This window comes from Corythoichthys intestinalis, chromosome 15, assembly GCF_030265065.1.
Source record: "Corythoichthys intestinalis isolate RoL2023-P3 chromosome 15, ASM3026506v1, whole genome shotgun sequence".
Lineage (NCBI taxonomy): Eukaryota > Metazoa > Chordata > Actinopteri > Syngnathiformes > Syngnathidae > Corythoichthys > Corythoichthys intestinalis.
In genome coordinates this window covers 6,186,698-6,211,439 of record NC_080409.1, presented here as the reverse complement: position 1 = coordinate 6,211,439, position 24,742 = coordinate 6,186,698, and the positions used below count along the sequence as shown (strand labels likewise).

At 39.5% G+C, this 24,742-nt stretch overlaps 1 protein-coding gene and 1 long non-coding RNA gene across 13 annotated transcripts in view; both read left to right on the top strand.

Annotated features, from left to right (window-relative positions):
• fgfr3 (fibroblast growth factor receptor 3) overlaps positions 1–24,742 on the top strand; it is a 148,810-nt gene that overhangs the window by 98,001 nt on the left and 26,067 nt on the right. For 6 of the 12 annotated variants that reach the window (XM_057860208.1, XM_057860207.1, XM_057860206.1 and 3 more), the window contains 4 exons: positions 13,907–14,054; positions 18,474–18,653; positions 22,699–22,843; positions 22,920–23,041. In XM_057860208.1, the coding sequence (XP_057716191.1) occupies positions 13,907–14,054; positions 18,474–18,653; positions 22,699–22,843; positions 22,920–23,041 (595 nt within the window). Of the gene's footprint in view, positions 1–13,906; positions 14,055–15,595; positions 15,741–18,473; positions 18,654–22,694; positions 22,844–22,919; positions 23,042–24,742 lie in introns of all 12 variants that reach the window. The other 6 variants (XM_057860204.1, XM_057860199.1, XM_057860201.1 and 3 more) reach the window with 5 other exon arrangements.
• LOC130931419 (uncharacterized) lies at positions 55–11,389 on the top strand. Its single transcript, XR_009067207.1, has 2 exons — positions 55–7,139; positions 8,772–11,389. It is a non-coding gene; the product is annotated as an uncharacterized LOC130931419 (long non-coding RNA).

The following is a 24,742-nucleotide window of genomic DNA, read 5'->3' as shown; positions in this document are numbered from 1 at the left end:
ATTTCTCCCAGAAAATGATTGCAATTACAAATGCTCTGGTTGTAATATCTTCATTTATTTTGTTTGCAACGAAAAAACACAAAAGAGAATGAAAAAAAAAAAAAAAATCATGATCATTTTTCACAAAACTCCAAAAATGGGCCGGGCAAAAGTATTGGCACACTCAGCCTAATATTTGGTGGCACAACTTTTAAACAAAATAAGCTCGAACAACCACTTCCGGTATCCATCAAATGAGTTTCCTACAATGCTCTGCTGGAATTTCAGACCACTTTTCTTTGGCCAACTGCTCCGGTTCTCTGAGATTTGAAGGGTGCCATTTTCAGATCTCTCCACAGGTGTTCTATGGGATTCAGGTCTGGACTCATTGCTGGCCACTTTAGAAGTCTCCAGTGCTTTCTTTCAAACCATTTTCCCGTGTTTTTTTAAGTGTGTTTTGGGTCATTGTCCTTTTGGAAGACCCATGGCCTCTGAGGGAGACCCAGCATTCTCACACTGCGCCCTACATTATGCTGCAAAATTTGTTGGTAGTCTTCAGACTTCATAATGCCATGCACACGGTCAAGTAGTCCAGTGCCAGAGGTAGCAGAGCAACCCCAAAACATCAGGGAACCTCTGCCATGTTTGACTGTGGGGGCCGTGTTCTTTTCTTTGAAGGCCTCGTTTTTTTTCCTGTAAACTCTGTTGATGGCTTTTCCCTAAAAGCTCTACTTTTGTCTTTCAAAACGTTTTTGGCTTTCTCAGGTATGTTTTGGCAAACTCCAGCCTGGCTTTTTTATGTCTCTGGGTCGGAAGTGGGGTCTTCCCGGGTATCCTACTATAGTCCCTTTTCATTCAGACGCCGACGGATAGTACGGGTTGGCACTGTTGTACCCTCGGACTGCGGGACAGCTTGAACTTGTTTGGATGTTAGCCGAGGTTCTTTATCCACCATCCGCACAATGTTTCAGTGAAATCTCTCGTCAATTTTTCTTTTCCGTCCACATCTAGGGAGGTTAACCAAAGTGCCATGGACTTTACATTTATTGATAACTCTGCGCATGGTAGACACAGGAACATTCAGGTCTATGAGATGGACTTGTAGCCTTGAGATTGCCCATGCTTCCTCACAATTTAGCTTCTCAAGTCCTCAGACAGTTCTTTAGTCTTCTTTCTTTTCTCAATGCTCAATGTGGTACACACAAGGACAAAGGACAGAGGTTGAGTCAACTTAAATCCATTTTAACTGGCTGCAAGTTTGGTTTTGTTATTGCCACCACCTGTTATGTGCCACAGGTAAGTAACAGGTGCTGTTAATTAACCAAATTAGAGAAGCATCACAAGATTTTTCAAAGGGTGCCAATACTTTTTGGAGTTTTGTGTAAAATGATAATGATTTTTTTTTTTTTTCCATTATCTTTTGTGTTTTTCATTGCAAGCAAAATAAATGAAGATATTACTACCAAAGCATTTGTAATTGCAATCATTTTCTGGGTAGAAATTGAGCATTATCTGACAGAATTTCAGAGGTGCCAATACTTTTGGCCAGCAGTGTATGTTATCATTAGAACATTAAAGAATAGCTTGAAACATAAATTAAATATTAATGATATAAATACCATACATAAAACAATGTGTAAATAATACATACTGTACATTATTTCTCTCTCAAACGTGTGTGGAGATGTTTGCGATCAGTTTTGGGGAGAAATTAAGCATTATTTGACAGAATTGCAAGGGTGCCAATAGTTTTGGCCAGCACTGTACGCACAAATCTGTCATGTGCACGTGCAAAACCTCTCGGATGAGTTAGGTTTTTCAGTGAGGCATTTTTCCATGAGACTTTTTTTGTACTTCTACCAGAGGTTGCGCTAGACTTTTTCGTTGTCTGTCATTTTGACTGACAGTGTCATAAAAATCCGGTCATAATCTATTTTTACCCGTCACTTACATTTTTAAAATGATAATAATGACATATTCAATAGTATTTAGTTTTCATTCATTTTTTATTAATATTCTGTCCGAACAAGCTTAACAAGAGGCAAACAGACAGCGGAGTGCACCAATCAGCGACGGGCAGACGTGGCGTTAGCAAAGTGACGAGGGCAGGACGAGGGACTTGCGCGCGGAAGTAAACATACGAGGAGAACGGAGTTTATTCAACATGGCTAGCGCGAGACAGACTGTTGTCAATGTCTCGTGTCGATGTGTTTTAGCTCATTTAAAACTGAATTTACCGCGGATTGGAACATATTTTCGGCTCTCCCGTTCGCCATCCGTGTTGTTGTAGAGACGACTTTCGGCGCGCAAGAGTGACGTTGCTAGACAGCTAGTGAACGACGCCTTAGTAATCAGACTTCTTCCTTTTTCATCTGATTTATTAATAAAATGGCCTCAAACCACTGTCCTCTTTAGACCGTAGTGAAACTACAAAAAAAAAAGTACACAAGCATTGCATTAGCAACAACGTTAGCTTAGCACGCTATACAGGTTCACTAAACATAAACAAAAAGCGTCTCATACAAAAAATATAACATTTCGCTTACTAACATAATATGTACATTCTTTACAACAACCATACTTACGGACAAATCTTGTCCAAGGATCATATAAGCACAACATTACAACGTAGGCGTCAGCCTGAGACGTCGTGCAGCCATATTGAACTGGCAAGAAAGCAATAAACCATGTCGCAAAGCGACCACAAGAGTTCGCTGTTAGACAGCACAAAAAACCTTGCTGTAAAACTTACCAAAAGGCAGAATACTGTCTGAGCGGGATATGTGCGTCAATTGCGTCAAATATTTTAACGTGATTAATTTAAAAAATTAATTACCGCACGTTAACGCGATAATTTTGACAGCCCTAGTATGTACATATCAGAGGTTGCGCTAGACTTTTTCGTTGTCTGTCATTTTGACTGACAGTGTCATAAAAATCCGGTCATAATCTATTTTTACCCGTCACTTACATTTTTAAAATGATAATAATGACATATTCAATAGTATTCAGTTTTCATTCATTTTTAATTAATATTATGTCCGAACAAGCTTAACAAGAGGCAAACAGACAGCGGAGTGCACCAATCAGCGACGGGCAGACGTGCCGTTAGCAAAGCGACAAGGGCAGGATGTGGGACTTGCGCGCAGAAGTAAACATATGAGGACAGCGGAGTTTATTCAACATGGCTAGCGCGAGACAGACTGTTGTCAATGACTCGTGTCGATGTGTTTTAGCTCATTTAAAACTGAATTTACCGCGGATTGAAACATATTCTCGGCTCTCCCGTTCGCCATCCGTGTTCTTGTCGAGACGACTTTCGGTGCGCAGGAGTGACGTTGCCCGTGAAGAACACGTCACGCAAATAAACAAATCTGATTTGTCGATTGATTTTGTACCTACTCGAGAGGCTGTGTCCCAGACTTTTCTCACAGTGTTTGAAAAATACAGGGAGAACAGTCTGGCCGTGCCAGGCAAACACTCAGTTGCAATGACATTTTTCCGAGTAAGGCCAATGACGTCATGCATCAAGAGAGACAATAGCTAATTAATATGCTCACTCGCCACCCTGTGGTCTGGGGTGTGAATTGCAACCTGTCAAAATGACGGATGGACTTCAGTTTTTTCCGTCACCGTTTTAAAAAACCGGTCAACGACGGAAAATATTCGGTTAACGCGACCCCTGACTTCTACCCATGTTGGCCACGTAGCCAAAATGACCGTTGGCAGCTGATTTTCCTTAAGAGTGCTTGCTGTCGTTAGGTCAGTCCAGTCTTTTTTACATCCCACCAGTGTTGTTTTCGTCAACAATGACGATAACGCAAATATTTCGTCAAGCAACGTTTTTTTCCTAACGATGACGAAACCATAACGAACTAAAATCATGTTTCAGGAGACTATAACATCATGGGCCTAATGCCAGTTTTCGTCTGATGAGATGAGAATGAGACGAAAATGACGAAAAAGACGAAAATTTTATGTGTAGTTAGCCTACATCGTAGCATTATCTGGTGTCACTCATGTGATGGGCTGCACTTTAATTTCACAAGATCAATATTTGTATTTAAAAATAAACTACCTGAGCTTAGTCACAAACGATATAAAACATGAATCAATAAATTACGATATAAGTACAACAAAAGATCAATTTGCTAACTTGTTGGGTCACCTGGACGAGGGTATATGGTGTTGAAAGACCTGAAACACCCGATGATTCCAGGAACATCACTGAACATGTGTTCAAATGCATCAGTAGATGTATGTACACAGCATAGCAAAAGTGTGTTAGCTTAAATGCTATAAAATGCTAACTTTTTTTTAAAACTGCTTTTAACAAATTATTCACACACAAAACTGCAAAATATACTTCTAACCTAAATCACGAATGCATAAACAAACCTCAAGCTCAAACAAAAACATACCTTATGTTGATCCTAACAGGGATCAGCTAAATTCAGCAACGTTAGTTATGGACTATTCACTGTTGCCACTAGAGGGAAGTGTATCCACCTAAATCAATACAACTAAATGTAACACTTCCAAAATAAACCATTTCAACATCTCTCTAATGAAACGAATCCTGGAAGCAGCAACATTTGATTCGAAGCTTTTTTGTAATGGAATTACTCGAGTTAATCGATTAATCGTTGCAGCACTAAATAGGATAACTGTTATGTTCACTGTTTGGGTGATGATCTTTCCTATGAATATATTGGCGGAACAATACATCAGGCCAACGTTTTGATCGGTCAATATCAGCTGGTATGATTAGATACTGTTGCGTTGAGTGTTTGGGTGAAGGGCTTTGGTAATTGTTCATTTTCACCACCTAGTGATCAGCATTACATAAAAGAAGTAGCAGAATAAAAATTGAACTTCGAATATGTACATTTACAAGTTTTTCACTTGCCTTTTATAATCAATGCACTTTAAATAAAAGTATATGGTCTTACTAAATCGGTTTAAAACATCGGTAATCATCATAGAAAAATCCCATATCGGTCATCCTGCAACTTCTATGCACGCTGGCCTTGCCTACTAAATTTCACGTAGACCAAAATTGCTTGCTGTTGTCGAGTTCAGGTCAGTCCAGGCTTGTTTATGTTCCACTGGTGGCCGCGTGGACTTTTTTGGGTTTTGCCGAGAATAGTCACAGGACAACACCCTAAAACCCGAGCGAGAGGCGTGTTTTTCTTTTCTTTTTCGTCTTTACAAAGACTCCCACACGTTCTCATTCCGCCGAGCGAGCGAGCGAATTAAGCAAACATCTGGTTTAGACTAAGTTAACTGCTGCGGTGGCGGCGGCGCAGGCAGAGAGGCGGCCTCTGCTAACCGCCGCTGCCGTCAGATGTCCCGCATCGTGTGTTTTTTTTCGGCAGCGGCGGAAAAAATGAGCGGCGGGCGGGCGCGAGGAAGGGCAGAGTCAGCACACACCAAAGTGTGACGGAGGAGGAGGCTGGAGAGCAAAAAGGGCCAAGGAGGACAAAAATTGACATGGCTTTCATCTCCATGTGCTAATGAAGCAACAAGGGAATAAATTCAAAGTCTTTTGGACGGTAAAAGGCAATGTTGTCTTGCAAGGATACACAAATTGACGAAAGGCCGATGAATGCCCCGTGCTAGAAATACCGCCCTTCTTAAAATGGACACTTCAAACCATAATGGTGGACTCTACGTGTCTTATCCTCCAAGGTCTCTTGAGTTGATCTTTGTGGGTATCACAGTAGATATCACAGTAGATATTTTGATCAAGTTTCATGTTCCTGAGTCAAAGGGACGCATTTTTGTTATCGTTGAGGACACTGCTGAGCCAAAATGACAGCTTTAAAACCATGTGGCAGACTTTCTGTCTTTTGGGCAAGGTTTCATGAGATTTTTTTTGTGGTTCTCCACGTGATGGAGTCAAGTCAAAGAAGTTTCAAGAGCTGTTTTTTTTTTTTTTTTTTTTTTGGGGGGGGGGGGGGGGATCAGTAAGGAATATACTGAACCAAAATGGCAGCTTCAAACCCAGACTTTCTGTGTCTTTATGGGCATAGCTTCTTGAGACTTCTTTTTTATACGTATACTCATGGTTCTCATGTTTCTAAATCGAACAGGCGTCATGGGCAATTTTTTTTCTAATTGTTGTTTTTGACACTACTTGGCCAAAATGGCAGTTTCAAATCCAGATGACAGACTTCATGTGTCTTTTTGGGCATAGCTTCTTGAATTTTTTGTGGGTCTCCTTCTGAACGACATTTATATAAGTATCACAGGTCTGATTTTGGGGGGTGGTGGTTGTTAAGGACTCTTTTGAGCCAAAATGGCTTCTCAAAACCCAAATAGCAGACTTCTTGTGTCTTTTTGGGCAAAGGCGGACTGGCATACTGGGGTACCAGGGATTTGCCGTGGGGGCGATGGGCCCGTGGTCAAATGAGCGAACACTAAAATTACCGCACATGTGTAAATCCCCACTTTGGAATAAGTTCTGGCCAAGGTCTGTGAATATTAGTTGTGGACCTCTCTGACAAAACAATGCATTTTTACTCTACCAAAATTTAGAAATTTTGAATTAAAAGTCCGACATGCATACCTTGCTCAGGTTACAGTTCACATTTTGTGGAACTGTAAATCCACAGTTCTGAGTAAGTTCTGGCCAAGGTTGGTGAATATTAGTAGTGGACCTCTCTGTGTTGCCTGCTGGATGTATTCAAACACTGTCCATGAAGTGAGCCGATCTTTCAATGACTCCCGAGCCACTCCCCACCCCCAGTCCGCCCCTGTTCTTGGGCATGGCTTCTTGAGACTTTTTTGTGGGTCTCTTATTGATAGATATTTCTACAAAGTGTCACATCTCTAGTGCTGCAATGATTCATCGATTAACTCGAGTAATTCGACTAGAGAAAAAGCTTCGAATCAAATTTGGTGCTTTAAGTATTCATTTAATTAGAGTGGCGTTGTAATGGTTTGTTTTTTAAGTGTTTGCATGTGGTTTTATTGATTTGTGTGGATACATTTTCCTCTAGTGGCAACAGTGAATATGACATAACTAATCTAACATGGCTAGATCCAGCGGCTTCCTGCTACGACCAACATGAGGTAATTTATGTTTTGTTTTAGCTAATATTATTGTTTGTACATTCGTAATTTAGCTTAGAGCACTATTCTTAACCTTGCTAAAGGTACTGAACCCCACATACAGTGCCTTGCAAAAGTATTCGGCCCCCTTGAACCTTGCAACCTTTCGCCACATTTCAGGCTTCAAACGTAAAGATATAAAATTTTAATTTTTTGTCAAGAATCAACAACAAGTGGGACACAATCGTGAAGTGGAACAAAATTTATTGGATAATTTAAACTTTTTTAACAAATAAAAAACTGAAAAGTGGGGCGTGCAATATTATTCGGCCCCCTTGCGTTAATACTTTGTAGCGCCACCTTTTGCTCCAATTACAGCTGCAAGTCGCTTGGGGTATGTTTCTATCAGTTTTGCACATCGAGAGATTGACATTCTTGCCCATTCTTCCTTGCAAAACAGCTCGAGCTCAGTGAGGTTGGATGGAGAGTGTTTGTGAACAGCAGTCTTCAGCTCTTTCCACAGATTCTCGATTGGATTCAGGTCTGGACTTTGACTTGGCCATTCTAACACCTGGATACGTTTATTTTTGAACCATTCCATTGTAGATTTGGCTTTATGTTTTGGATCATTGTCCTGTTGGAAGATAAATCTCCGTCCCAGTCTCAGGTCTTGTGCAGATACCAGCAGGTTTTCTTCCAGAATGTTCCTGTATTTGGCTGCATCCATCTTCCCGTCAATTTTAACCATCTTCCCTGTCCCTGCTGAAGAAAAGCAGGCCCAAACCATGATGCTGCCACCACCATGTTTGACAGTGGGGATGGTGTGTTCAGGGTGATGAGCTGTGTTGCTTTTACGCCAAACATATCGTTTTGCATTGTGGCCAAAAAGGTCAATTTTGGTTTCATCTGACCAGAGCACCTTCTTCCACATGTTTGGTGTGTCTCCCAGGTGGCTTGTGGCAAACTTTAAACGAGACTTTTTATGGATATCTTTGAGAAATGGCTTTCTTCTTGCCACTCTTCCATAAAGGCCAGATTTGTGCAGTGTACGACTGATTGTTGTCCTATGGACAGACTCTTCCACCTCAGCTGTAGATCTCTGCAGTTCATCCAGAGTGATCATGGGCCTCTTGGCTGCATTTCTGATCAGTTTTCTCCTTGTTTGAGAAGAAAGTTTGGAAGGACGGCCGGTCTTGGTAGATTTGCAGTGGTCTGATGCTCCTTCCATTTCAATATGATGGCTTGCACAGTGCTCCTTGAGATGTTTAAAGCTTGGGAAATCTTTTTGTATCCAAATCCGGCTTCTCCACAACAGTATCTCGGACCTGCCTGGTGTGTTCCTTGGTTTTCATAATGCTCTCTGCACTTTAAACAGAACCCTGAGACTATCACAGAGCAGGTGCATTTATACGGATACTTGATTACACACAGGTGGATTCTGTTTATCATCATCGGTCATTTAGGACAACATTGGATCATTCAGAGATCCTCACTGAACTTCTGGAGTGAGTTTGCTGCACTGAAAGTAAAGGGGCCGAATAATATTGCACGCCCCACTTTTCAGTTTTTTATTTGTTAAAAAAGTTAAAATTATCCAATAAATGTTGTTCCACTTCACGATTGTGTCCCACTTGTTGTTGATTCTTGACAAAAAAATTCAATTTCATATCTTTATGTTTGAAACCTGAAATGTGGCGAAAGGTTGCAAGATTCAAGGGGCCGAATACTTTTGCAAGGCACTGTATGTGGATTCATTGAACCCTTCGGAATTAGATCATAAAGCTATTGTTTTCAAATTGCACAAGCAATATTTCTAAGCTAGCAAGCTAATAATTGACCAAATTCTTGTTCAAAATTCTTCCCATTTTGACAATATGTTCTATAAACAGGTCAAAATTTGGGACCACTCTGCCCATTGGTCTGTTGTATTCCCTCATACCAAGTGCGAGTCAACCTTCCACTGAGCAAACCAGTTCCTCGTCCCATCAGATCCAGGACTGGTTCTTAAAAGAAATCAATTAAGCCCGTAAGTTCGGAGAAAACTAGTCCAAAACCTGATCTAAAAAGCCACTTTGCCTTGTTTTAATTGGAGTACGAAAATAGGGCTTTGCGTTATTTTACCTTCGCCAAACCACTTAGACTTACTCACCGAACCCCTGGGTCGATCAAACCCAGGTTAAGTATATAGGTTAGGTATATATAGCAGTTATTTGTGGGGAATATGTTTTTGAACCATTTGTTAAGAGCGTTGTTAAAAAAAAACAACAACAAAAAAACGTTAGCATTTTATAGCATTTAAGCTAGCGGACTTTTGCTATGCAAGTTAGCCAAATGTTTTGTTATACTTCGTTACTCATTTATTTGTTATACTTTTATACCGTTTGAGGCTAAGCTTAGGTATTTTAATTTATTTTCAAATGCATTTATTGCTCTTGTGAAATGAAAACAAATTCTGCATAGTTTCCAAAATACACTCGGGAATTTGAAAATGCAATCGTAGCAAGTATTTGTTTTACATCTCCTAAAATTTATTCTGCAACGCATGAAATGTTCCCAATCCGATTACCATATTGGCCCAAATATAAGAAGGTGTTTTTTGCATTGAAATAACACTGAAAAAGTGGGGGTCGTCTTATATTCGCGGTCTAGACATTATACCCATTCATGGCACTAGATGGCGCCAGATATCATTGAAGCGATGTTCTGCCATGACAGATCTCAGCTACTCTCAAGTTTAACCAGTTTGCATTATTTTATTGCAATGTTTTTCCTTATTCAGATTTTTTTCAAGACTACAGTTACAGTTAGACTTCACTTTGATGGTTAATGCAATTATTACAATTTTGTTGTTTTATCATAATAGACGAATGTGATTGCACTTTAGTTTACATATTTAAATGTTCAGATATTAAGATTTGAATGAGGCAAAATAACATGTTTTTTCTCTTAAATATATTGTTATAATCATTTGTTTCAGATGTACTGTAATTATTTTCTGTATAAAAATTAATTTGGTGTTCAAAAAGTCTTTTTTTCAACTTGAGTCTTGAAAAAGAAAGGGTCGTCTTATAATCAGGGCCGTCTTATATTCGGGCCAATACGGTACTTGATTATTCAAACTAATTGAGAGATAATAGATTACTTAAATAATCGATAGCTACATGTCTAACTCAAATGAGGTTCAATGGCTGATATCTGGGGATTTTTAAGGACTCTTTTGAGCCAAAATGGCTACTCCAAACCCAAAAAGCAGACTTCCTGTGTGTTTTTGGGCATGGTTTTTGAGGCTTTTCAGTCTGAGTGGGTCTACTCATGCTAGACATGAATGCCAAGTTTCATGTTTCTGATTCAAACAGGTTTCAAGGACTGAATTATTAATTGTTGACGACACTCCTGAGCCAAAAACCTAAATAGCAGACTTGCAGTACCATGACTTTTTTGTGGGTCTTCCTGTGATGCTTACCAAGTTTCAAGTTTGTAACTCAAATAGAGACATGTATAAAAAGGAATAGGCGTAGCACAGCTACTGAACTGCAAAATATCTCACGTGTAAAAGCTGACGACTGCGAGGGGGATGGCAAAGAGGGAGGGAGGCAGGCAAGTCTGCGGGTCCAAACCACGGCTCCACGCTCTATTTTGGACCACCGCATAATTGAAACAGTATTTATCCAGTTCTCTGTGTGCGTCTGCGCTACAGTTCATTCATTGAGCCGTCATGTCGTGTGTGTGGCAGGCGTGGAGTGTGTAGTTAAGTGGGCGGAGGACTAGGAAGGGAGGCTTCGTGAATCCTTCTTTGATGGCTGCAGCTCAAGCCTTAATATTCATATCGGGAACAACCGCAGCTTCAACGTTTGCTCCCTGATATGCTCTTAATCTTTCATTATTCAGGTCATGTCTTCCTTTCAAGCCATCTATGCAGAACATGTGTGTTTTTCGGATATATGTGGATTTGTTGTTGTTGTTGTTGTTGTTTTTTATGCTTTTCTGTGTGTGCGTCATTAGCTCGTTCACTGCCATTGACGGTGATAGACATCTAATCTAAGCTGTTGCCAAATCAGGTTTGCTTGGATAGTGGCGCGGGACGTTGGGTGCTGAGGGTGCTGCAGCACCCCCTGATATTGGGGAGAAAAAATGAAATGAATCATATATACGTTCAATTTTATTTATTTATTTATTTATTTATTTTTACTAACATGGTCACCACCTGACATCTTGTTTGCTACCGGGTCATGTTGAATAAAGCACTATTTGTAAAAAAACAAGGTTTATTGGACCTTTTAGTTCTCAAATATGTTTGTGTCTCATTGCGCCATCTAGCTAAGGGGAATTGCATTACACGGGCGCTTTTTTTTTTTCAACACAAAAACTCCAACACGCACTGCAGGTGGAATAGAACACCGTCTTTGTTGTAGTACATAAACTATCCAGCATGCGTGTTTACTGCCATTGTGCACGCCTTGTAATGAGAAAACACCGAAACGCCTGTTTTTGGATGGGAAAAACTAAAAAAAGACCCCCGCTGTGAGTGACTTCCGGCATCCCTGGGCATGGACCACTTTCTTCCACAAGGCTCAAAATAAGTGTCAAATGTGCTCAGTGTCTGTCAAAAGTTATCAAAAAAATGTTTGGTGGCTTTTGAAAGAATTTGTTAAGTTCAAATTGAGAATGAAAAAAAAAATTGACGTTTCTTACGTTTTTTAAATGTACTTAAAAAAAAAAAAAAAAAAAAAAAACTATAGTGCTTAGGTCGGCTATTGTTGTAGGGCACTCATTTGAGTCATTGTCTGTCAGCCCTTCCAATTCAAATGAATTGGACGTCTACTCTTGACAAACTCATTTAACCCTTTGAGTAATGACTGCAGTGGACAATTGTATAATAATATAATATCCAAAAGTTAACATTTAAGACTTTTAAAGTGCCTGTGACAGCATGAAAAAAATCTTAAATAGCATTATTGTGTGAATTAGTCACGATTTCAGCTGATTTAAAATGCAGTGGGTTGAGGGGGACGATTCAGAACAAGGAAAATTTCGACAGAGAGCAGCAAAATGTCATTGTTTCAATGTCTCCAATATTTTTACAGGATATTCTTTTTATCGAAGTATTTTACCCCAATTGCTAAATAAATGGTATGGTCATGAAAAATAACAGTCTTGTGCTAAAAGGGATATTAAATATTCAAAAATGAACAGGGCAAAATTACTGCATAATGGTCAAAATTGTCAACTTCTTGCACCTCCCAAACGGTATTTTATGCCACCGGAGTTAGTCAGGCTTTTGTCATTTCCCTGCCCCTGCTTCATAGATAGGGGAGAAGGCGTGACACCCAGCCGATGTGCTAACCGGAACCGAGCGGCTTTTCCAAGTCTTATTCTCGCCTTTCTAAAACAAAAAAATCACACAAAACTACCCCACTCATGTAATGTCACACACGGCGGCGGGGTTGATTGTCTTCACCAATCGGCCAGCCCCCGGTGGCGAGCGAGTTACGGCTCGTCGTTCTGCTGCGGCCACAGCGGGCAGGCAGTCCTCTTTGCCGGGGAGAGAAGTGGAAAGGCCGAAAATGTCAGCAAAAAAGGAGGCGAGACAGCTAGCCGACATACTACCCTGACTCATGTCACACACTGAGGCGGGGTTAATTCTCTTCACCGATCAGCCACCCCCTAGCGGGAACAAGTTATGGCTCGTTCTACTGCAGCCCCAGCGGGCAGGCAGTCCTCGTCGCCAGGGAGAGGAGGGGAAACGCCTTAACACGAAAATGGACGCAATGGAGAACAAGATGAGAGAGGGGGGCTGCACGAACCCAAGCCGAAAATAGAGCATTCTCGGCGGGCACGCGAAGGGATCGAGGGGGCTGGAAGTCTACTCAATTGAGGACCGGAGACTAGAGCCAAGGAGAGAGCTCTGTAGGCGGGCACGCCTTTATCGGTCGACGACCATGGTGTGCGACAAGTCATTGGTTGTCCTCCATGTGGCCTTCTCGATGGACAGGGAATATTGTCACCCGCAAAATACAAGCCACCTCCTTATTAAAACGTTTGCCATGATCCCAGTATTTGACATAATATGAAACACGAAGCTTCCTCACTCTCTTGTCCGTCCAATGGTTCCTCGGTTGTCGGACTTGTTTTGCCCATCGCGGTGAACAAGAATCTTTTGGAATCCAAAAAGTCTCACACCACTCTCCCTGGTGCAGCAACAAAAGCCTGCTTCACATTGGGATGGGGTGATGCGAAAAATCAACAAATTAATCCGCAAAATCGGCTGATTCCGCAGTCCATCTCCATTCCATGAAGCAATGGCTGTGTTGTGAGATACTGACCTGGGTGACATCACATTCGCATTCTTCCTCAACACGATACTGGAGCCGGAAGTCACTCTTTTTCATGGCGCGGGATTCAAAAAATGGAATAAATAAAACGATCGCTTCCACACACATCCAAGCGGTCCATTTTATTCAGGAGCATAAAATACTGCATGAAATATGAAATGAAAATGCTTTTTGCTGTCATAGGCACTTTAAACCTTTATCGAGCAAGGAAATTAAAAAATGAATATTAACAATTATTATCATATATTACTTAAATCATGAGTCATTATTGTAATTTTGGTATCCTTTTTCATGATATATATATAATTTCAAATGGATTTGACATCTAGAGCTGTCAAGAGCAGCCAGTGAGTTCAATAAGCAAGCGCTCAAAAAAATAAAAATCATAATTTGTGCACAAAAGGATTCATTTCACTGCAGATGGGTTGTCTAGCATCGTCAACGGCACGTAAGAATTTATTCCAAAAAATGTTTTGAATTTTTTTTTTTTTTTACTGAAAATGGTGTAGCATATTTTGGCTATCTGAATGTGTTTGCAGAGTGAAGTGAGCTGGCAGGCCGAGGCCCGGCTCACGCTCACTATGTCCAATGTGAGCGAGCGCGACGCCGGCAAGTACTGGTGCCGTGCCACTAACTTTGTAGGCAGGTCGCAAAACGCCTTCTGGCTCAAAATACGACAGCGAGCAGGTAACGTCAAACCACAGAGAAAAACGGCGTCTGTGTGTCTCCTTCTCTCGGGTTTCACCTGTCGCCCGTCGTCCCCATGCGCAAATATCATATGTTGGTTTTAGGGGGATGCTAGCTCATAGTTGGGCTGCCATTTGTGCCGTGAATCGCTATATATAACAATCAGAAATGAAAAATGATGCTTTTACAAATGTTGGGTCATGAAAATCACGTCACTTTGAAGCAGAACACGGAAGTCTATGAAAATAGTTCATGCTGTTTTTTCCTTTTTAAAAAACAAATAAATGAAAATATAAGATACAACAAAAGATGGAATAAGATAGGCTTTAATTTTTTAAGAATATTGAAAAAAAATAAAGAGATCTTTATCCTTTTTTCTTTAAATTGTACTATTAAGAATAAACAATTACCATTAATTTACTTAAAACAGATTTTTTTTTTGTTTTTATAGAAATTTTTAATTCATTAAAAACAAAATTCATACAATGTTAAAAAAATTAATAATCATAACAAGATAGATCGTTAAGCTTTTTTCTTTAAATTGTATTATTAAAAACCGAAATGAACAATTACCATTAATTGACTTAAACTTGACAATTTTTTAAAAAATTTTTTAGAAATTGTTTTAGAAATTTTTAATTCATTAAAAACAAAATTCATACAGTGTTAAAAAGATTAATAATCATAACAAGAGAGATCGTTAACATTTTTTCTTTAAATTGTATTATTAAAAATAGAAATAAACAATTACCATTAATTTACTTAAAATTGAGAATTTTTTTTTTTTTTTTTTTTAATTCATTAAAAAAATACAATGTTAGAAAGATTGATAAATAATAATTTCTGTTTTGATTTCCCTCTTTTTTTATTTAAAAATTTTCGAATATGGATATAAAGGAGGGGGGGGAAATGAGTGTTATAAATAAAAAACAAATACATGAATTAAAATGTTTTAAAATATTTAGTGTATATATATATATATATATATATATATATATATATATATATATATATATATATATATATTTAAATAAATTAACTTGAAAAAAAATTAAAATGTAAAAAGTAAAATGTTAAAAAAAAAAGTAGAAATGAAACAATTTAAAATCTTAAAAATCAAATATTTTCATTTTATTATATTTTTAAATTTATGTTTTAATTGAATTCAAAAATACAAAAAACTTTTTTTTTTTTAAATGGAAAAAAATATATATATTTATATGTATATAATTTTTAGGGGGGGAAAAGCGTCGCGATTACTTCACGAGCACCATTAGATGAATGGTGGCAGCCCTACCTAGTAGTCATTCAATTGAAACAGCATCCATCTGGGTTAACGGCAGCATGTGGACGTAGGGCGTCGCCGGCTCTCCAACTTTGCGCTGTGGAACATCTGTGTGTCGTGGAGGTGAAGGTTCTGCTTGGGTGTCTTCTCTGGTGTGGCTTTTCGAGGTGTTTGCCGGTCTTTTCACGGCCATTCTAACTTACTCACTTCCTGGCTTCCTTCTTGGCTTCCTTCCCGCCCTCCCTCCTTCCTTCAGACGGCCGGCATTAACACCACCGACAACGAGCTGGAGGTTCTGCTGGTGTCCAATGTGTCTTTCGAGGACGCGGGCGAGTACACTTGCCTGGCGGGGAACTCTATCGGCTTCAATCACCACACGGCTTGGCTCACGGTGCTTCCAGGTACTCCCGGGGTGCAGGGGGGCAAAAATACGGCCGGAAAATTCAATTTGAACTCATTTTAATTTAGAAGCACGAAAAGACCTTTCTATTCCCCTACCAACATGGCCTCCTTAAGACCACGTTCCCATCAAAGTTAATACATTGACATTAAAATTTCGTTTGCTTACAATGTTTTGCTGACAATGACAATAAACTTCTATTCTATTCAAATAAAGTCATAAATAGCCCAGACCAATTTTTAAAAGATGATTTGATCAATATCCAAGCATCTGCTACTCAGCTAGAGGCTGCCATTGACAGAGCGAGACGTCCAATCCATTGGAAGTAGGAGGCCACCCCCACACTTCTAATGGATGGGACATAAACACATTTTAATTGACAACAAAAGCATAAAAAGAGCAAAATGGCCTCTGTGCAGCCATATTGGTAGGGGCGACATTCCCGTCAAAGTCAATGCATTGACATTCAAATAAAGTCATAACTTAGAAAGCACAGTGCTGCCAGTGTCAGTGAAACATTTCTACTTGGGCATTCTCATTTTAATGTATTGCCAGCTCGTTTAAAGGTATTAACAACTTGTTTCAAACTATTGCTAACCTTGTTTTAATTTTTTGCTAACCTCGTTTTAACGTACAACCCCTAGCAAAAAGTAGAATCACCAGTCTTGGACGAGCACTCACTCAGACATTTTATTATGTAGAACAAACTCAGATAAAAAGCTTGAAAAAATAATGAATTAGCTCAAAAGTTTAACTCTTTAGCATTCAGAAAGACTCAAAGAAATGAATAAAAACATTGTGGTGGTCAGTAAATCTTACTTTTATAGAGCAAGTGCAGGCACTCCATTCAGTGGAAAAATATATGGAATCATGAGAAACAAAGAAATAGCAATCAAAACACATCTCTCGTATTTAGTAGCACCACCTCTGGCTTTTATGACAGCTTGTAGTCTCTGATGCATTGACTTGATGAGTATCCTTCATCAAATTGGTGCCAACTCTCTTTGATTGCAGTTGCCAGATCATCCTTGCGGGTCGGACCCTCACTGTGGACCATATTTTTTCAATTTCCACTACAGGTTTTCAATAGGGTTGAGATCTGGCCTATTTGCAGGCCATGACATTGACTGGATGAGTCTTTCTCCATGGAATGCTTTAACAGTTTTAGCTCTGTGGCATGATGCATTGTCATCTTGGAAAATGATTTCATTATCCCCAAACATATTTTCAATTGAATGGATAAGAAAGCTGTCTAAAATTTAAGATTTAACCACAGCCAACTCCCCAGTGCCTTTGGCTGACATGCAGCCCCAGATCATCAAGGACTGAGGGAATTTTGATGTTTTCTTCAGGCAGTCATCTTTGTAAATCGCGCTGGAACGGCACCAAACAAAAGTTCCAGCATCATCACCTTGTCCAATGCAGATTCTTGACTCATCACTGAAAATAACCTTCATCCAGTCATTGACTGTCCACGATTGCCTCTCCTTTGCCCATTGCAGTGTTGTTCTTTTCTGTTTAAGTGTCAATGATGGTTTTCTTTTAGCTTTCCTGGATGAAAATCCCATTTCCTTTAGGCGATTTTGCACAGTTCTGTCAAATACTTTGACTCCAGCTTCCTCCCATTTTTTCTTCATTTGTCTTCTTGTACATCTTCTGTTTTCAATACATAAGGTTTTTAGTTGTTATAACGTTGGGATGTCTTCCTCGGTCTCCAGTACGCTTAACTTTAGCAACCTTGCCATGCTGTTTGTACTTGGTCCAGATTTTTGATACAGCTGTGAACAGCCCATGTCTATGGCAACCATATGTGTAGCGTTTCCTTCTTCAAGAACTTTGATAATCCTCTCCATGGTCTCAAGAGACATCTCTCTTGTTGGAGCCATGATTCTTGTGAATCCACTTTGTCCAGCCGCCTTCCAAGGTGTGATAACTGCACTGTTTTTAACTGCTGACTAACGAGCAGATCTAATCTGAGGCAGGGACCCAATTAAGGAAAGGAAATTGACTGGGTGTGTCTGCATTTATCACTCAAAATGGAGTGATTCCATATTTTTTTCTTCAGAATGGAGTGATTCTGTATCTATTTCCCTGCACTTGCTCTATAAAAGTAACATTTACTGACCACCACAATATATTGTATTCCTTTCTTTTAATGTTTCGGAATGCAAAGGAGTTGCTAACTAATTCATAGTTTTTTCAAGCTTTTCATCTGAGTTTGTTCTACATAATAAAATAGACTGGTGATTCCATATTTTTTGCTAGGGGTTGTATTAACATCTCGTTTTGACGTCTTGATAACCTCGTTTTCACGATGATGAAGGCAGCATTAGCCTTTTCCAATCCATTTGAAGTGCGAGGGCTCATTCTACTAGTGATTAACTCATTGAAATTGATGGCAAGAGCATGAACAACCCTAACTCAGGGCGGCCATGTTGGTAGGGGCGAGGTGCCCATCAAAGTCAATGCATTGACAATTTAATGAAGTCATAATTAGCTTAAACTTTTTTAAAAGATTATTTAATCAATGTCACGGCATCTGCTATTTACCCAGTGGCTGCCATTGACGTCCAAGCCATTTAATTTGGTCGCTGCCACCCTCCCGCTTCCTACGGATTGTACGAGTGATAAACTCTTTGGAATTCACAGCTGGACGATGATTGGACATCAATGGCAGCGAATTTGTTTCTTTTGAATGCTGGCGAGCGCTAAAGTTTTTCTCCCGTTGAAACAGCCAGCCCAGAGCAGGAGGACTACTATGCCGACATTCTGATCTACGTGACGGGCTGCGTCCTGTTCATCCTGGCTGTGGTCATCGCCGTCCTCTGCCGCATGCGCTTGAGCGCGCAGAAGACGCTGCCCGAGCCGCCCGTGCAGAAACTCTCAAAGTTCCCGCTAAAGAGACAGGTAACAGAAAGTAGATACCCGATTTGCAACCTTCCAATAGCACTAAATGACTGTCAAAACAATCGGCGACTACTTTGATAGTCAACAGTTTGGAGTCAAAAAAGAAAAGGCGGGAAAAATAATATTCATTTTTTTGGGTGGTTACTAACCCCCTTATAAGGCGTTTTAGAAAAAAATCACATCAAAAAGACTCTTGCTCTATTTTTTGAGGCATTCCCAAGTCACTTCCTCTTCATTTTGGGTCAATTCCTATTGATCTTGAAGAATTCCCTGGTCACTACCTGTTAATTTCAGAGCATTTTTTCCAACCACTTCTTGTTGATTTCGGGGCATTCCTACAGTTGTGGCCAAAAGTATTGGCACCCCTGCAATTCTGGCAGATAATGCTCATTTTTTCCCAGAAAAGGATTGCAATTACAAATTATTTGGTAGTAAGGTTCATTTATTTTGCTTGCAATGAAAAAACACAGACGAGAATGGAACAAAGAATGAAATCATTATAATTTTACACAAAACTCCCAAAATTGGTCAAACAAAAGTATTGGCACCATTTGAAAAATCATGCGATTTTTCTCTAATTTTTGTAATTAACAGCCCGTTACTTACCTGCGTCACATTACGGGTGGTGGCAATAACTAAATCACACTTGCAGTCGGTTAAAATGGATTAAAATTGACTCACCCTCTGTCCTGTGTCCTTGTGTGTACCACATTGAGTATGGAGAAAAGAAAGAAGACACTTCCTGTTGATTTTGAGGTATTCCTAGGTCGCTTCATCTTTATGTTGGGTCACTTCCTGTTGATTTCGGGACATTCATAGGTCACTTCCTTCTCATTCATGGTCACTTCCTGTTCATTTTGAGGCATTCTCAGGTCACTTCCTCTTCATTTTGGGTCACTTCCTATTGATTTTTTGGCATTCCCAGGCCACTTGTTCTTCATTTTGGATCACTTCATATTGATTTTGAGGAATTCCTGGGTCACTTCCTGTTGATTTCAGTGCCCTTTTGACAATCACTTCCTGTTGATTTTGAGGGATTCCCAGGTCGCTTCGTCTTCATTTTGGGTCACTTCTTATTGACTTCAGTGCATTTTCTTCAGTCACTTCCTCTTCATTTTGGATAACTTTTTGTTGTTTTTGAGGCATTTTCCCAACCACTTCCTGTTGGTTTTGGGTCACCTATGTTGATGTTGGGTCACTTAATGTTGATTTTCAGTCACTTCCTGTTGATTTTGGGGCAGTTTTGTTAAAAAAAAAAAAAAAAAAAAAAACAATGGCCTATTTGCAGGTATAGTAGCTTTAGAGTTTGACTCGTAATGCTGTCGTTATCATTTGTCGGCCATTTTACATCAGTGCCATTTGATGAACATATTTCCGTTTTTTAATCCTGTAATGAAAAGAATCATTTTTCGAAAAAGAAATGATCACCGTCCGAAGGGATTTGAAATCTATGGCACGGTAAGATAATGATTGACTGCAGGCTCTCCCAGTGCAACCGTCCATTTGAAAAAGTCTGTCTTCTCTCTCTCATATAAGGCAAAGATTTTATTGCATTCTTGAGTAATCTTTGCTCGCTTTTGGTCCCGCTAATCTGCCGCTTTTTTCTCTCCTATTTTTTTTTTTCATAAGCAACTAAATCTCCCCTAAAGCTCCTGGCATTTTCTCGCACATATTACTTTTCAGGCACGGCAAATTTGGACCTGGCTGAGCTACTTTTTGGGGGGGGTTCATGGTCTGCTGTTAACATTTTGTTGTTTAATTTTCTTTGGGCCGCAATCACTTGTCATGTCACATTAAGTGTATATTTATTCCTAGTTGTTGTTTAAAAAAAAAAAAAACTCACAAGGATGGCTGCCACCATAAATTGCCTCATTGTTAACTAATCGATGATTAAATACTTGGCGAATCATTTACAGACATTGTTGACCTCAAACTTGCCCTCCAACATTATATACAGTGGTATGAATAAGTATCTGAATCTTTTGGAATTTCTCACATTTCTGCATAACATCACCATCAAATGTGATCTGATCTTTGTCAAAATCAGACAGATGAAAAAGCAGTGTCTGTTTTAACTAAAAACACCCAAACATTAATAGGTTTTCACATTTTAATCAGGATAGTATGAAAACAATGACAGATGAGGGGAAAAATGAATGAACCGTCTGCCTAAGGAGATATAAAGAGCAATTGAAACCAATTTTGACCAAACAATTTAAGTCGAGTGTGTGCCCAATCACTGATGAGTGGTTTAAAGCTGCCCTGCCCACTATAAAACACACACCTCGTAAGAATTGTCTTGATGAGAAGCATTATCTGATGTGCATCATTGCTCAGTCAAATAAGCTGTCTGAAGACCTTCGATCAAGGATTGTTGATTTGTATAAAGCTGGGAAAGGATACAAAACCATCTTACACCTAAAGGTCTGGATGTTCGTCACTCGGCAGTCAAAGAAGTTGTCTACAAATGGAGAGAGTTTGGCACTGTTGCTTCTCTCCCAAGGACCGTGGCCGTCCACTAAAGATGACCCCAAGAGTTCCGCGCAGAATACTCAGAGAGGTAAAAAAAGAACCCTAGAGTGTCTGCTCAAGGCTTCACTGAAATAACTGGCACAGTCCAATATCTCTGTGCACACATCAACTATATGTAAAACTATGGCCAAAAATGGTGTTCATGGGAGGATTTCACAGAGGAAGCCACTGCTGTCGAAAAAAAACATTGTTGCTAGTTTAATGTTCGCAAAGAGGCACTCGTACACTCCGCAGAACTTTTGGCAAAATATTTTGTGGACTGATGAAACCAAAGTTGAATTGTTTGGGAGTAACACACAACGTCATGTGTGGAGGAAAAATGGAACGGCTCCCAAATATCAACACCTCATCCCCACCATGAAGCATGGTGGAGGGAACATCATGATCGGGGTTGTTTTGCTGCCTCAGGGCCTGGACAACTTGTTGCAATCATTAATGGAAGAATGAATTCAAAAGTTTATCAGGATGTTTTGCAGGAAAAGCTGAGGCTGTCTGTCAGACAGTTGAAGCTAAAAAGAGAATGGATGCTGCAACAAGACAATGATCCAAAGCACAGAAGTAGATCAACTTCAGAATGGTTTCAGAAGAACAAAACACACATTTTGGAGTGGCCAAGTCAAAGTCCAGACTTGAACGCCATTGAGATGCTGTGGGATGACCTAAAGACAGCGATTCATGCCAGACTTCCCAGGAATCTGACTGAATTACAGTTGTTTTGTAATGGGCCAAGATTAGTCCTGATCAATGTGTCAGACTGATCTGCTGCTACGGGAAGCATCTGGTTGAAGTTATTCCTGCCAAAGGGAGGGCCACAAAATATTGAATGTGATGGTTCACTTACCTATTTTTCCCCCTTCTGTCATTATTTGCATACTATCCTCATTAAAATATGAACACCTATGAATTTTTGTTTGGTTTTAGTTAAAGCAGACACTGTTTTTTCACCTGTGTGATTTTGACAAAGATCAGATCACATTTGATGGTGATTTTATGCCGAAATTTGAGATACGTTTTCATACGACTGTAAACTCATTCCAATTCACAACCGAAGCATGAATAATGCCTGAAGGCAGCCATGTTGGTAGGGGCAATGTTCCCATCAAAATCAATGCGTTGACATTCAAACCATTTGTATTTGATTTTTAAAAGATGTCAAAGCATCTGCAATTTATTCAGTGGCTGCTATTGAAGTTTGTTCATTTGCAGCCAACACTCCCACTTCAAGGGCATCTACTCGCGATAAACTCCGAAAAGGGCGACAAATTCAACTTTTTTTTTGCGGCGGTGTGCGTAGCTGGTTGGCCATCTTGGGTAGGGCGACCAACCTGGAAAGTAGATCTTGAACAGGACATATTGCGCAGCATCGGAACGTTATTTCTCAGTACTCGCCGATACCACTGATGTCATTTTAGTGCTGTTCGCTAGACTAAATGAATCCAAATGTTGTGTTTGCAAAGGCGCGCTGAGCCTTTCAGCGCCGATAACGGTCTCCTTGTGTCCGTGTTTGGCACCCAAGCAGGTGTCCTTAGATTCAAACTCGTCCATGAACTCCAACACGCCGCTGGTCCGGATCGCTCGCCTGTCGTCCAGCGACGGGCCCACGCTGGCCAACGTCTCCGAGCTGGAGCTTCCCTCTGATCCCAAGTGGGAGTTCCCCCGAGCCAGGTAAAGATGGACAGACCGAGCGAAAGACTGACGGACGGGACCTCACGACGGCTCTCAAAATCTGCTGTTCTTTCAGGCTGACCTTGGGGAAGCCGCTGGGTGAAGGCTGTTTCGGACAGGTGGTGATGGCCGAGGCCATCGGTGTCGACAAGGAGAAACCCAACAAACCTCTCACGGTCGCTGTCAAAATGCTGAAAGGTGAGTGCTTCTTCTCCTTTTGTACCCTTGAAAATTGTCCTTTGCAACTTGCTAACGCAAGTAGTGTTGCACCGAGACCATTTTTGGGGCTCCTGATACTGATTCCGACACCGTGTGGTATTGGTAGGGTTGGGCATCGAGCATCGATGGGATCCGGGACTAACAAACTGGTTCTCCTGGAACCGTTCCAATTTTTAAATTTCGATTCCAAGTTTTGATGCCCTGACCGCTGACCGGAAGAAATAGCTTCCGAACACCACGAAGAAGAAGCCACATGAAGACTAGCTCCGTTATGAGCAAATCAAATTAAGTGGCTAATTTAGCTTAGCATAAAAACGTGTTGCTTCGCGTCACATAAATGACAACAAAGTAACAGAATAAACACCGAAATGATATCAGGTCGTTCGTTAAAGCGTGCAAACTTACAGATTTTGTTTTATCAAGGGTAGGGCTGCAGCTATCGATTATTTTTGTAGTCGATTAATCGATGAACTAGTTTGTCGAGTAATCGGATAAGTAACATGAAAAATTAAAATACCTGAGCTGAGCCTCAAACGGTATAGAAAAACAATTAAATAAGGATCTATGTACAACAAAAGAACAATTGGCTAACTTACATAGCAAAAGTCAGCTAGATAAATGCTATAAAACGTTAACTTTTTTTTTTTTTTTTTTTACAATGTTCTTAACAAATGGCTCTGACACATATACCCACAAAAAACTGCTAAATATACCCATAAATTAGATTACGAGTGCATTAAAGAAAAACAGCGCAAACAAAAACTTAGCTTATGTTGGTTTTAACATGGAGCAGCTGGATTCAGCCATGTGAAATGAGGCAGACTAGAGGGCAGTGTAACCACTCAAATCAATAAAACTGATTGCAAACACTTTCAAAATAAACCATGACAATGCCACAATAATTAAACTAGGGCTGCAGCTATCGAATATTTTAGTAGTCGACTGAAAATTCTATCGATTAATCGAGTAATCGGATAAAACAAATATATTTTTAGGTGAAGAGTAATTATAAATATACATGACAAAACAAGAAATTTCATCTAATCTTGAACCATTTTCAGTCAATCAATGTCTTTATTTTCGATGTATATTGTTGAAAACAGCCAACAATTGCATCTCAGATGTAACTAGAATAAAAAAAGACTAATTCACTGCTTTCACTCAAAAAACCTGTAGATCTAATTAAAAAAATATATATATACTATATATATATATATATATATATATATATATATATATATACTATATATATATATATATATATATATATATATATATATATATATATATATATATATATATATATATATATATATGTGTGTGTGTGTATACTAGGGCTGTCAAACGTTTAAAATTTTTAATCGAGTTAATTACAGCTTAAAAATTAATTAATTGTAATTAATCGCAATTAATCGCAATTCAAACCATCTATAAAATATGCCATATTTTTCTGTAAATTATATATATATTCTGTAAAATAATTTGTTGGAATGGAAAGATAAGACACAAGATGGATATATACATTCAACATACGGTACATAAGGACTGTAGTGGGCATTTCACTCTACTGTCATTTAAATCTGTCTATGCTGTCCTCACTCCGAAGCGTCTACTTTTTCCAAAGCTAGACAGCTAGTGAATGACGCCTTAATAATCAGACTTCTTCCTTTTTCATCTGAT